The sequence below is a fragment of the Eumetopias jubatus genome, unplaced genomic scaffold, assembly GCF_037043125.1.
Source record: "Eumetopias jubatus isolate StellerSeaLion01/CBP00866 unplaced genomic scaffold, mEumJub1_p1.0 scaffold_13, whole genome shotgun sequence".
In the NCBI taxonomy this organism is placed as follows: domain Eukaryota; kingdom Metazoa; phylum Chordata; class Mammalia; order Carnivora; family Otariidae; genus Eumetopias; species Eumetopias jubatus.
The window spans coordinates 43,755,281-43,768,381 of record NW_028274819.1 but is presented as its reverse complement, the minus strand read 5'-3'; the positions used below and the strand labels follow the sequence as shown (position 1 = coordinate 43,768,381).

General features: G+C 35.7%; 1 protein-coding gene across 2 annotated transcripts in view; it reads left to right on the top strand.

Annotated features, from left to right (window-relative positions):
- Positions 1-13,101, top strand: part of PDE3B (phosphodiesterase 3B) — a 164,267-nt gene that overhangs the window by 107,333 nt on the left and 43,833 nt on the right. For both annotated transcript variants that reach the window (XM_028116860.2, XM_028116858.2), the window contains exons 3-5: positions 1,593-1,841; positions 4,759-4,898; positions 11,566-11,672. In XM_028116860.2, coding sequence (XP_027972661.1) covers positions 1,593-1,841; positions 4,759-4,898; positions 11,566-11,672 — 496 coding nt within the window. The remainder of the gene's footprint in view (positions 1-1,592; positions 1,842-4,758; positions 4,899-11,565; positions 11,673-13,101) is intronic.

Below are 13,101 nucleotides of genomic sequence, written 5' to 3'. Positions count from 1 at the left end.
GCTGAATGGGCTTAGGAGAGTGGAGATGACAGAGGATAGAATTTATGAGCTTGAGGTTAGAGCAACAGAATTTACCTGATTTGAACAACAGAGAGGAAATAGATGGAAACAAGATGAAGAGCTTTAGGGATGTGTGGGACAATAACAAAAGATCCAAAATTCATATCCGTGTCTGAGAAGGAGAGAGAATGAGTTTAAAAGAGTATGTGAAAAAAATAATGGCTGAAAACTGCCCCAAATTTTGCAAAAGAAGTAATCCTACAAATTCGAGAAGATAGTGAATCCCAAATATGAAAAGCCCCCAACAAATCTGCAAGCCATGTCATAAACATTTGAAAACTAAAGACCAAAGAAAATAACTTGGAAGCAACTAGAGAGAAATGACACATGATCTGTATGGGAACACCAACTCAAATATCAACAGATTTCTCATTTGGATGTGGGGAAACAGATGCTATTATAATACAGTTTGTGGAAGTATAGATTTAACCAACATATAGGTGGGCAGTTTTATAGTAATGATCAAATTGTAACATGTTCATTTACTGTGGTTCAGCAATTCAATTTTATGGGAAGCTATTTGTCAGAAGTATGCTTAATTATCTATAGTGACATATATAAGGAAGTGACATATATAAAGATTAGAAATAGCTGGGTTATCCCCTAGTAATAGGGAATGTTTTCAAATAAAAGCTAAGACAAAATAATACTTCACAAGAAAAAAAAAATTCCCCAAAGAGCAAAGATATTATTTAGCTAATTATTGTTCTAACAGTAAGTTCTTACTGTTCATAACATTTCTTAGTTCTGAAATGTGTTGAGGATACTTAATAAACAATTTTATGGTGAACTCATTAAATACATTTGATAATTATGAATTTTAGATACACTCAAATGAAAGTTTAAGGTAAAATAAAAGCAACAAAAAGGACATTTAATTCACTGTTGATTATCCGTGCACTCATTTCTATGGGTAATTGAGTTGAACATCATATATATGTATTTTCAAGAAGTAAAAATCATACCTAATGTAGACATCAATGAAATATTTATTCTAAATTTAAAAAATATCTTTCCTATCCACTCTTTAAGGCCAAGTGTGATGTTACCCATCCATGAAGTTGTTGGTGACCATTCAGTTCATAGTTAATCACTATCTCCTTCAAACTCTGATACCTTTTTTTCTGTATTTTTATCTTCTTATTTTCCATAGTATTGATGGTTATACTGTGATTTATTGCACTTTAAATATATTCCCTTATGTGTTTTGCATGTATTCTCAGACTAAAGTGTCATGTCAGCCCTTAATGTGAGGGAGTTGTTATAATCTCCATTTTATGGTAAAGAAACAAAAAGGTTCAGATGTTAAATAAAAAAATCATACAATTAGGATTAAAGTGTAGATTTCAAATTCTGATGTCTTTGCAACAGAGCCTCGTCACTACACTCGACTTCCTATTAAGTGCGTAAGGTTAACTGAAAGGACCACTGTGGATGTACATTATATATGTATATCGATTTAATAGAGTGTTTCTGAAATGTTAGTGTTTTCGTAACAAATCTGTAATATTATTTTTTCTTTTCTTTTCTAGAATTCTGGAGGTGGAAGTGGAGTGGATCTTTCAGTGCTAAATGAGGCTCGCAATATGGTGTCAGATCTGCTGATCGATCCAACCCTTCCCCCACAAGTCATTTCCTCCCTGCGGAGTATCAGTAGCTTGATGGGTGCTTTCTCAGGTTCCTGTAGGCCAAAGCTTAATCCTCTCACGCCATTTCCTGGATTTTACCCCTGCTCAGAAATAGAGGACCCAACTGAGAAAGGAGATCGAAAACTTCACAAGGTCAAGATACCGTAATCAGCCAGCCGGGCTTACCACGTTTAATATTTTCAAATTACAACTGCTCCTTTATAGCTTAGATAAAATACAATTTCTTTTTCCAAGGATCAGCTTTTTTAATACAGTATATTGAGCTGTTAGGGACTTTGGAGGTGGTTGTAAATCTCAAATAATTCTAAATGAGTATTCAGCTTTTATTCTAAATAACTTTCCTATAATCAGCCGTTATAACTTCATTGGTTGTAACTATTTATCATCATTGTCACTGTTTTTAAGTAGAAAATACCACACAAATTTAATTGCAGGCTTGTGTAACAAACCAGTGGTCCTATCATGTCATTAATCTATTGTATGATTTAGAATCCAGGAATTGTTCTTATTGAACCACAAAGAATTGATTGTTACAGTATTCATTTTATGAATTACATAGCATTATTTTAAATTAATTTTCACATTTTTTTGGTCTCTGTTTTTCCCCGTTTACTCACTGGAGATTGCTATAGCCCAATAGACACTGATTTTTCCATCATTAAATATGAGATTAATTTTTTTAAAATATCAGTGCTTCAAAATAGGATTTTCTTTAAGAAATAATGAATACTTGGGGCGCCTGGGCGGCTCAGTGGGTTAAGCGGCTGCCTTCGGCTCAGGTCATGATCCCAGGGTCCTGGGATCGAGCCCTGCGTCAGGCTCCCTGCTCAACGGGGAACCTGCTTCTCCCTCTCCCTCTGCCTGCCTCTCTGCCTACTTGTGCTCTCTCTCTCTCTCTCTCTCTCTCTCTCTCTCTCTCTCTCTGTCAAATAAATAAATAAAATCTTTAAAAAAAAAAAGAATACTATTTAAATAGGTCTACTTTAATGCTTGTTCAGAGGGCAATTAAAATTGCTTTATTTGACTAATCAATATCTTTATCAATAGCTAAAATCATAAACTTTAGAAATAAAAACATTTTAGAGATTATTCTAGATTAATCTACAGGTAAAGAAACTAATCAAGAGAAGATAAAATTCAAATCAGTTAATTTTGTTAATTGTAATGTATATAGAGCTTAGAAAAAGTTAAATACAGTTTTGAAAGGATTTTGATCAATTTCATTGTGTTAGTTCTCAGCATTAGGATGTAGAGATGTTGAGAAATTAAGCCCAATTAGGGCTGAAGTTTGATAATTACTGATCACAAATCTAGACGATAGGTGATTATGTGATGCTTCTATATACAGTAGCACTTGCCTTAGTCAAAATCCAATTAACAATGTTATTTAGTTATATGGCATTCTTTTTAGCACTCTGCCTATGAGAAATAGGTTAATCACAAGCATCAAAAAGTGACAGTAATAAATTCATCAATAAAATAATATATTCTTGAGTAAGTTTTTACTTGCTATGTTGCTCTTCTTTTGTATTTTCCATTGATATTTGATGTTTGGAATAGTAGTTTTTTTTCTTTTTTCAGTTGAAGTATACTTGACACAACAGAAGGGCAATTTTTAAAAATAATAATTCTTAAAATTCTTAATCAGAAAAATATTACTGATATCAATATTATGTTTGTTACTATGTTTACTGTGTAAAAAAAGTGTACTGGTACATTTTAGAAACAATTTAAACAATATTAATTAAACAGGATGCCTAAGTGCCTCATTTCCTGAACATTCTAGTTAATCAGGCTATTTTTGGTACTGGAATCTACTGATAGGAGTAAGTCCTATAAGAACCAGGAAGTAACCCTTATTTCTTTTCTTTGTGTTCTTTAAACTTCTTTCTTGAATTTCACATCTAATTTGTCTCTGCTTTTGGGAAAGAATAGAAAAAGCCTGATACTACTCCAGAAAAGAACAATAGCCATTTATGAAAAAATAATTAGGAAGAGGGAGTTGTAAGAGATAATTTAATGTAAATGTCTTATGTGTTAAGAACTAAGAGAGACTATATGGACCTAAATTATAGCCAGAAAGGATTATGTTCCACAAAGAACGTTTTCACTGTGAGTCTAACTATGAACCTTTACAAAATTGACAAGCGGGGCGCCTGGGTGGCTCAGTCGGTTAAGCGTCTGCCTTGGGCTCAGGTCATGATCCCAGGGTCCTGGGATAGAGCCCCACATCGGGCTCCCTGCTCAGTTGGGGGGCCTGCTTCTCCCTCTTCCTCTGCCTGCCGCTTCCCCTGCTTGTGCTCTCCCTCTCTCTCTAATAAATAAATAAAATCTTGGGAAAAAAATCGACATGCTTGGGAAACTTAAACATAGGAGATACTTATCTCTGAGATGGTTTCAGTATTTGCTAATGGGGGAAATTCAGAAGAAGCAAAGACAGTTTTATGTAAATCTCAGTAAAATACCTTTTCAGTGGTTAAAAAAAAAAGAATACTTTGGTTAGTTGGCTATTTGGATCAGTTTAGAATGTTTTCAAAAATTAAGGTAAAATATTAATGCGAATTGTGTTCTGAGTTTAATTGTTAATTGAAAAGATAACTGTGAATCTTTCAGTTTCTCCAGGTTAACCCTATGTACATTAGCCTTATACTGAAAATAAAAAAGGTTTAGGATATAGGGCTTATAGTCCCTGATCCTAAGCTTGACCCCTGGATTGTTTTTCAGGGTAAATCTTTCATATTTGCTTTTGAGATTGTCAAGTGTTTATTTCTCATGCAGTGAGGGAGTGAAGTGTACAAAAGAATAAAGATCTTGTTAAATTGTAGGGAGTTCAGAAATCATTTTTTAGTGGGAGGAACACTAAATAGAACAACAGTATAGAATGTAAAATTTGGAGTAAATTTGACGTATTTTCAGAGTAAAGTGTTCTATTTCTCCTGTACATGTTAAAAATAGACTTTGTATTGATATTTTCACACATCATCTTTACTAATACATACACAGCGTGTCTAAGGGTGACAATTTTAACCATTGTTAAATTATTCAACAGGGACTAAACAGTAAGAATAGTTTACCAACTCCACAGCTGAGGAGGAGTTCCGCAACCTCAGGTCTGCCTCCTGTTGAACAGTCTTCAAGGTGGGAACGCAATAATGGCAAGAGGCCACACCAAGACTTTGGCATTTCAAGGTAAAATCCCCAGTCTTTTAAAGAAACTTGAGTCCAGCGCATCCATTTTGTCTCTGTTGACTGCAGTTTGAAATAACTAAAAGCAGAAAGGAACAGTTGAAGTATTTTAAGTATAGGTCAGCATGGGTAGTAATAAGGCATGATAGAGAAACTGATTCTTAAAAAGGAGGCTAACGTGTCTTCTCCAAAAAGTGCAGTACGTTTGGTACAAAGCATGCTGAGGCCTAAAGAAGAAATCAGGAAGGCAGTGTAAGGAATCTGGGGTCAGTTTAGGACAGGGCAGTGAGAAACTTTAAAATTAGTATTAGTGGCCTTTATGGGGGCAATCACAGCCATCCAGTGCACCGTGTCAAAAGACAGGTCAACAGAGTGACTGACTTGTTAGGGGAGGAGCACATTCCCAAGGCTTACCTCAGATATTAGATATAAGGTAGCAAAACTCTTCCAAACCCTGTTGGTGCTGGAGGACTAAGACTACTCATATATTCTGTACTCAGTTGAGGATTGACTTGGAACTGACCAGTGCTAATCGTACACATGAAAGGCATCAGTAACTCCCGCTAAATGAAGCTGGGAAAATGCAGGGGCTGAAATTTTCTGACTGTAAATATACCCATTTACTCTCATAACAAAGGATTCACTACTTTTTTTAATAGCCAGAAACAGAGTGATTTCTGGTGTGAGTTAGGAACTTCTCTTTGGTCACTCATCTGACTATGTTAACAGAGTTAGAATTAGTGTAATCTTTCTGTTAAACCACTGTCGTTACTGGGCACGTGTTGTACTTTGTTTAGCTGGAGCTGTATAGTTACACATTTGAAACAGCAGATGGCAGGATTGGATCATACAGATTTGTCTGTTAAAAGTTGCATTAACGTTTATATAGGAAATATCAAATAATGTTCCAGATTTTGTGTGATTTTTAAATTTGAATCTTTTATAATATATTCAGGTAGATGAACTCCTTTTTTATAAAAGAAAAATAGAGTGAAATGATAAATAAAACAGAAAGGGATTGATGTATAAAAAGTATAATCCTGGAGAATGCAAAGCTTGCCTGGGGCCTAAACATGACAGTATTGGTTTTTTGGGTTTTTTTGTTTTTGTTTTTTGTTTTTTAATGGAAGCAGGATATGGGGAAGTCAGCGATGATAGGAACTGAAAATATGACATATTTCTTAACCATGGGAAACATCATCTTGAGAATACTGTTTGGTTTAAAAAAGAATGATGAAAATGATTGCTTTTTAATCTTTCAAAATCACACTGATGTAAAAGCAGTACATTTGCAATTAAACACTTGATACAGTGAGTTAAGGTCAGTTTTATCCTGCTGACTTAAGATGGTTGATGTTAAAATAGAACCATGGTCCCAAAGAAAATTAATTCTGAGAAATGTTCATATAAAAGTAAATGTTTGCAGATTCAATATGTAATTACTTAGCTCTCATTAAAACAAAGCTGTATTCCTCATAAAAGATTTAGAAATTTGGAGAATAAAGTAACTTATGGTATCATGCAACATCTACTTGAAAGAGCTCAGGCTAGTAGTAACTTTTCTAGTGTGCAGAACCTGTAGCTTCTCAGTAATAAATTTCTAAGTGTGCTTTGAACATAGCGTTTGAAGCATTTGCAACCACTATTCTTTTCGAAATTCAAGTCTCTAGATCAGTGCCATCCAATAGAAATTTTTGTGACGAAGGGAGTATTTTATATCTGCACTGTCAAGTATGGTAGTCCCTAGCTACATGTGGCTATTGATTACTTGAAATGTGTCTGGTATGTTTAAGGAACCAATTTTAAATTTGATTTAATTAATTTAACTAAAATGCAAAGGGCCATATATGACCGTCATATAGACCTGTATGGCAACCATATTAGACAGCATAACTATAGATCTTTCATGTTTGGGGGTAATGTTTTGTTCAGGAACCTTTAGGCTTTAGTAGCTTTAACCGAAGAGACTTGTGAATCTGGAATCATGAGGCCATTCTTCTTGACTTTGTTAGAGTACCCCAAAACTGAGATCACATGGCCTACATTTTTGAGTCTTGATTTGAAGGCAGCCTTGGATTCTGATTGTAGCTTCTCTTACTGTGATTTTAAATGACCCTGACTGTGCTTTCAACATGGTTCCGGTATTGAACCTCTCATTCTCTGAAGCTCTGACCGAAACCAAATTTCTCATCCCTCCAAGTACTTTTTCATGTTACTATTTTTCTGTCCTTATTTCCTGACATAATGCTGCTACCCTCTAGTTTCGTGGTTGCTTTAAAAAAAATGGATTTAACTAGAAAACTTGGCGTTATCTTTGCCTCCTGTTCCTGTTACTTATCCCTTAGATACCAGTTGTCAGGCCTGTGTCTGCATCTCGCTTCCTCTCTGCTCCCTCTTCTCCTTTATCACTTTGCCTACACTGTTTCATGCTTTCTTTATTCCTTACCTGAGCTACTGTCCTCTTAATTGGCCTTTCCATTTCTAATATCCTTCACTGCCTGATCCATCTCCTACCCTTCCACCACAAATCTTCCTTAAACAGAAGCTTGATTATTCAGTTTTTCTAGTCATTACGTTTTGGACCCTTTACCAATGCCTATAGAATAGTGCCCAAATCCTTAGGCTGGGATTTGAAACCCTGTTATTCCCTCATGACAAAGCTGCACCTTTACTTGGAATATTTAAACAAACTAAAAGACATGAGCAGTCTTGCAAAGAATGAGAACAGAAAAATGACTTGGAAAGCTCTCTAGGTGAAAACAGCAGATATGTGACTTGCGCTAAACTCTTCCTTGACCTTTTTCTGATAATTTCGTTTTTAGTTTAACTCATTTTGAAAATTAAGCTGAATTACAGTTTCCAGCTCACCTTGTTTGAGTAAAGAGTAATATAGGATTTAATTTTGCTTTTCTTCATGCTTTGGAGAAAAAAGTGAAGTATTATAAACCCTATGATAGCTGTGATAAAAGGAATCTAAAGGAAGAAAACCACAAGGAAGAACAGCCACTGTATTATCTACCCTGAAGAGTTTATCACTTTTCATCTCTTACAGGAACTTGAAATTTTAATTAAGAGGGCCGTTACTTTACAACACCAAAATACATCAGTCTTTCTCTATTTATTTGAAACTCCAGTCAAGAGTAACTCTCTGCTGTTCCCTCCATTTGTCCGCTTCTGTGCCCCCTGGTAGTTGTTGTCTCTCCCTGGAACAGGTCTCCTCACTTTAAGAATAACACCCTGATCTCCTCCTTCCCTGGTTTCCAAGAAGTAATCTGTTTCACCTCGGAATCTCCTTAACAGCTTTTCTTTGTCTCTCTTATGGCACGTTCACTTTCTACGGTGTGTTAGTCATTACTGCCCTTCTGAGGCCTGCTTGATTGCTGTGATGAGTTCAATTGCATTAAAATGGACCTTTGAAGATAAACAGCTGCTCAGTAAATGTCCTGCAGGAGTATAGTGTCCGTATTGGATTATGACAGTGGATGCTGCCTTCTGCTGAAGTTTTAGCAGAAGGTTCTCTGGTCAGGAAGTTCTAGGAGCTGTGGAATAATGCTTTTTTGGGTTAGCTGACAATTGGATTGCCCACCTCTGAGTTCTAGGATTAGTAGCTATGGTTAAAAAATGGCTAAACTTGTATCCTTGTACTGACTGCTAGGACCCATCCCTCCCTGTGGACAAACAGAACACATTTTAGAGCTCACAGCTCACTTTCTTTGAACAGACTTTCCCTGGAGAAAAATAGGCAAATCGTTTTCCAAAACTCCCTGGGCTATCAACTGTAGTTACTCCTACACTAAAGAGACTTGCTTTCAACCTCTTCCCCAATTCATCCTTCATCTCCATAACTGCTCTGTAATTCAGTCTAATAATTTGTTGGGAACTATGTTCCCTAAATAATGTACTAGGAACCAGCTTCTCAATTCTGTGTCTCATAGTTTATTAGAGATTTATACCAATGCCTGGACGCTATTTGAACTGCAGAGATTCAAGAGGGCTAATGCTGTCATCTCACTCAGTTTCTCAAGAGAATAGCTCTGTGAATCTAGACATCATACTGCCAACAAGTTTATACAGCTTCTCACACACCCACACAAGATGATACAAACCTTATCAAGGTAATTTGCATTGGTTATCTAAAAATCAGCTCGTAATATATGGCTTAACTCTGTGACCCTAACTTTTGACAGTCTCTTGTAATGATTTCCAAATCTGACTTCAGTCACCCTCCTACCATCTGTTATAAACCTTGAGACTCCTAACCTTCTTGTCCTCTGCTTTCTTCCATATTTTATGTAATCTCATTGGAGTGTACATTTATCTGGTTGTAGGCCAGAAATTAATTAGACGATTGTAGAACTGAGCTGAAAACCTGTAATTTGACCTGTACCTCTCAATTCTAAACAGCTAACTGAATGTATAGTATACTTCAAGTATTAGAAGACCCTGGATCAAGGTGGGAAACTGTGGAGCAGTGCAGTGGGTCTGTTTTGAAAAGGAGAAAGTCTTATCTTTGTTTTGAATATTAATCAGGGAGTAAACTTTGGTAGAGTACACAGATTTTTCTGTTTGAATATAGCCCTGAGTGGTATTCTTAAGTGCTTCCCTAGTCTCCCCCACTTGTGAGCAAGGAGTACTCAAGTACAAAGAACAGTTGAGCACAAGCAGGGACATGAGTTTATTGGGGGGTATTATTTGCATTGCCTCTTTTTGTCACATCATCAAATTATCATTACTACTGGCTTGAGAATAAAATATGATAGACTCTAAAAGTTAGATGTTAGAAGTTTTTACCTCTAGGAGGGAAGGTGGGGGGGGATGGGGTAACTGGGTGATGGGCATTAAGGAGGGCACATGATCTGATGAGCACTGGGTGTTTTATGCAACTGATGAGTCAATAAATTCTACCCCTAACACTAAAAAAAAAAAAAAAAAAGCCTTACATCTAAATCTCTAATTTTACAGATGGAGAAACACACAAAGCTAGAATCAGAATTGTTTTGTGGAAGGTGTGGGCAAGACCTTTTAAAAATAGGTAGAAAATAAATGCTTTCTCTTTTTAGAGTCAAAGAAATTAGAGGTTGAATTTTAGCTCTGCCACTGAATTTTAGCTGTGTGAATGGGGGGACATTACTTAGCCTCTTGATGCCTCCGTTCCTTATCTGTTAAACAGGAGACTAAAAAAGATAAACATATGTAAACTACCTAAAACAGTGAATGGTACATACTAGATACTTAAAATAGTGCCGGTGTTATAATTTTTGTTAATGTCAATAAGTAAGTTTAATGGTCACTAACTGGTTTTATGTGCCTTCTCTTTTTGTAATACAGAATTTTTTTCTCCCATGGGGATATAGAACAAACTAGATTTCTAGAAAAAGATCCAAGGAGAGCCTCAAAGCAAGAGTTAGTGAAAGAAAAAGAGTCCGTTCGCCCAAAATTGGGGAGCAAAAATGATCTATTCTCTAAGAAATTGAGACTAGGAACCTAAAGAGATCATCCATTTATTCCACATTATTCCAATATCTGTTGAACACCTGTATCAGGCACTGTGCTATATCCACCGGGAATGTAGAGATGTGTTAGAGCCCGTAAAGAAAATCACAAAATAATGAGGGAAAAGAATCTGTAAGCAGTGAAATTATAATACACTATGGATAAATGTAATAGAGACATGAACAAAAACCTTTTAGGTCACAGAAAAAATAGGCCTTCCATGAGTAACGGGGTAGGGAAGAACAGAAAAGATGAAGCAGTTGGAGAAGAGCTTATTGAGAACTTAGCCCTATGCTAAAAAATACTGAGTGAAAAGTAGAGAATCTAGATTTGTCCTTGAGCCTGTGGTGAAGTGCCCACATGAGGAGTTGACAGAAGAGAACAGGCTAGTGAATATCGAAGAAAATGTAAAATTTATGGTGTACTTAATACATGCTTGGCACTGGAAAGCTTTCAGATATATAATCTTAAATTGCATTTTACATATCACATTGCTGTAGTGTGTGATTGCCTACCTATGTTTAATTTCTTCATAAGAGCTCTAAAACCTACAATAAATATTTCAGTTATAGGAAATGACTGAGTTAATGGGTAGTCAATAGCTGTGAAGAGAGGGAGCAGGAAATAATGAAAACTGTATTATTAGGCCAGTGATTCTCAGTGAGATCCCTGGACCCAGCAATGTCAGCATCACCTAAGAACTTATTAGAAATGCAGATTACTGGCCCTGCCCCAGACCTACTGAACCAGAAATCCTGGGGGTAGAACTAGCCATCTGTGTTCTAAGAAGTCCTCCAGATAATATTGATAACCTGCTTTATACCAGGGTTCAGCAAACTACATACAGCCTGTGGGCCTAATATAGTCCATAACTGTTTTGTTTTTGTTTATTGCAAATAAAATTATACTGAAACACAATCATACTTATTTGTTTATTATTATTTGTGGCTGGTTTTTATGCTACAGGCAGGGTTGAGTAGTTGCAAAGCCAAAAGTTTTTACTAGGTCCTTTACAGAAAGCATTTGCTGGCCCCTGCTTTAGGCTTTAAGTACTAGATAGATGTCTAAACTCTGAATGTATAAGCATATGTTTCCTAGTTGAACTGAAGATCATGAATAAAAAAGAGGAAATTTCCCATGGCTTTAAAATTCTTAATCTGTTATCTTTCCCTTTTAGTCAAGGATCCTATCTAAATGGGCCTTTTAGTTCAAATCTACTGACAATCCCGAAGCAAAGGTCATCTTCTGTATCCCTAACTCACCATGTAGGTCTGAGAAGAGCTGGTAAGAAGTCATTCTTTATGATTTAAATGTGGGAGGTCTCAAAGTATCTGGTAGTGCACAATTTTTTCATTATCCATTTAGAGCTAATTTTGAATACCATTTTATGTGTCCTAAGTTAACACGATTAAGCAGTTTGGATTGGCTATTAGTTGACCATTTGCTCATTCATTGGTAACGCTTTTTGAACATCCACTGTGTACCAGGCACTTTGTTAGGCACTAGGGATTCAGGGATAAAATACAGAACTACTTAACTAACCTGAGTAGTTGCAGATCCCCAGATTCACATATCTAGAACAAGGGAAAATTGTATGGAAAGGGTATTCTTTTGCAGTGTGGCATTTACCTTACTGTGAGAGTAGAAAAAACCTGACTATATCCTAGTAAGTCATTCTAATAGAATTTTTCCCACTTTATTTATTTATTTAAGGTATAATTGACATATAACAGTATATTAGTTTCAGGCGTACAACAATGATTTGATATTTGTGTGTATTGCACAATGATCACTCCAGTGAGTCTAGTTAACATCTGTCACTATACATAGTCACAAATTTTTTTCCTGTGACAACTTTTAAGATCTCTATTAGCACTTTTCAAATATATAGTCCAGTATTATTAACTGTAGTCATCATGCTGTACATTACAGCCCCCTGATTTATTTTATAACTACAAGTTTGTTCTTTTTGACCCACTTCACCCATTTCACCCACTCCCACTAATTAGGGAATTTTCCTTAACTCAAAAGATTATAGAACACTTCAAAATATTTTAGATGAAAGATACAGATACAACGTAGCAATAACAGAAGAACCCTGATACCTACTTTTAAAGTACATTACATCTGGTAATGGAATATACATACAATTACAAAGTTCTTTTATGCTGTTGTATATAAAATAAAAATCAGTAAAACATGAAGAGGCAGGAACATGTTATTGATAAGAAAAGCCGACACTAGAAGGAGATCTACATAAGATATTGATGTTGGATTTAACAAAGTCTTTAAAATAATGATGTTTTAAAAGAAATAGAAGGAAAGATGGACAAAAATGGGTTGATAATTTTAACACAGAACTGAACACACAGAAAAGAAATAGTGGACAGTTTAGAACTGAGAAATGTGGTTGATTAAATTAAAAGCTTATAGGATGGTTTAAGAACGGATTGGACACGACATAAAAATAGAAAATATCCAAACTGAAAGACAGGGAAAAAATATATAGATAACAGAATACTTAAGGCTTCTGGTTCTGCATGTTAAGGAGCCTAGAAGCCGTCATTCTGTCCTAATAAGTAAAATCTGAACAGACTAAAAAATCAACTCTTCTAGGATCTGTGAGAGAGGTGGGGAAACAGGGCAGTGGGTTCTTCCAAGACTGGTGAGATAGGCAAATACAGGAAGTAATGACTTCCTGGAGCAGAGACTC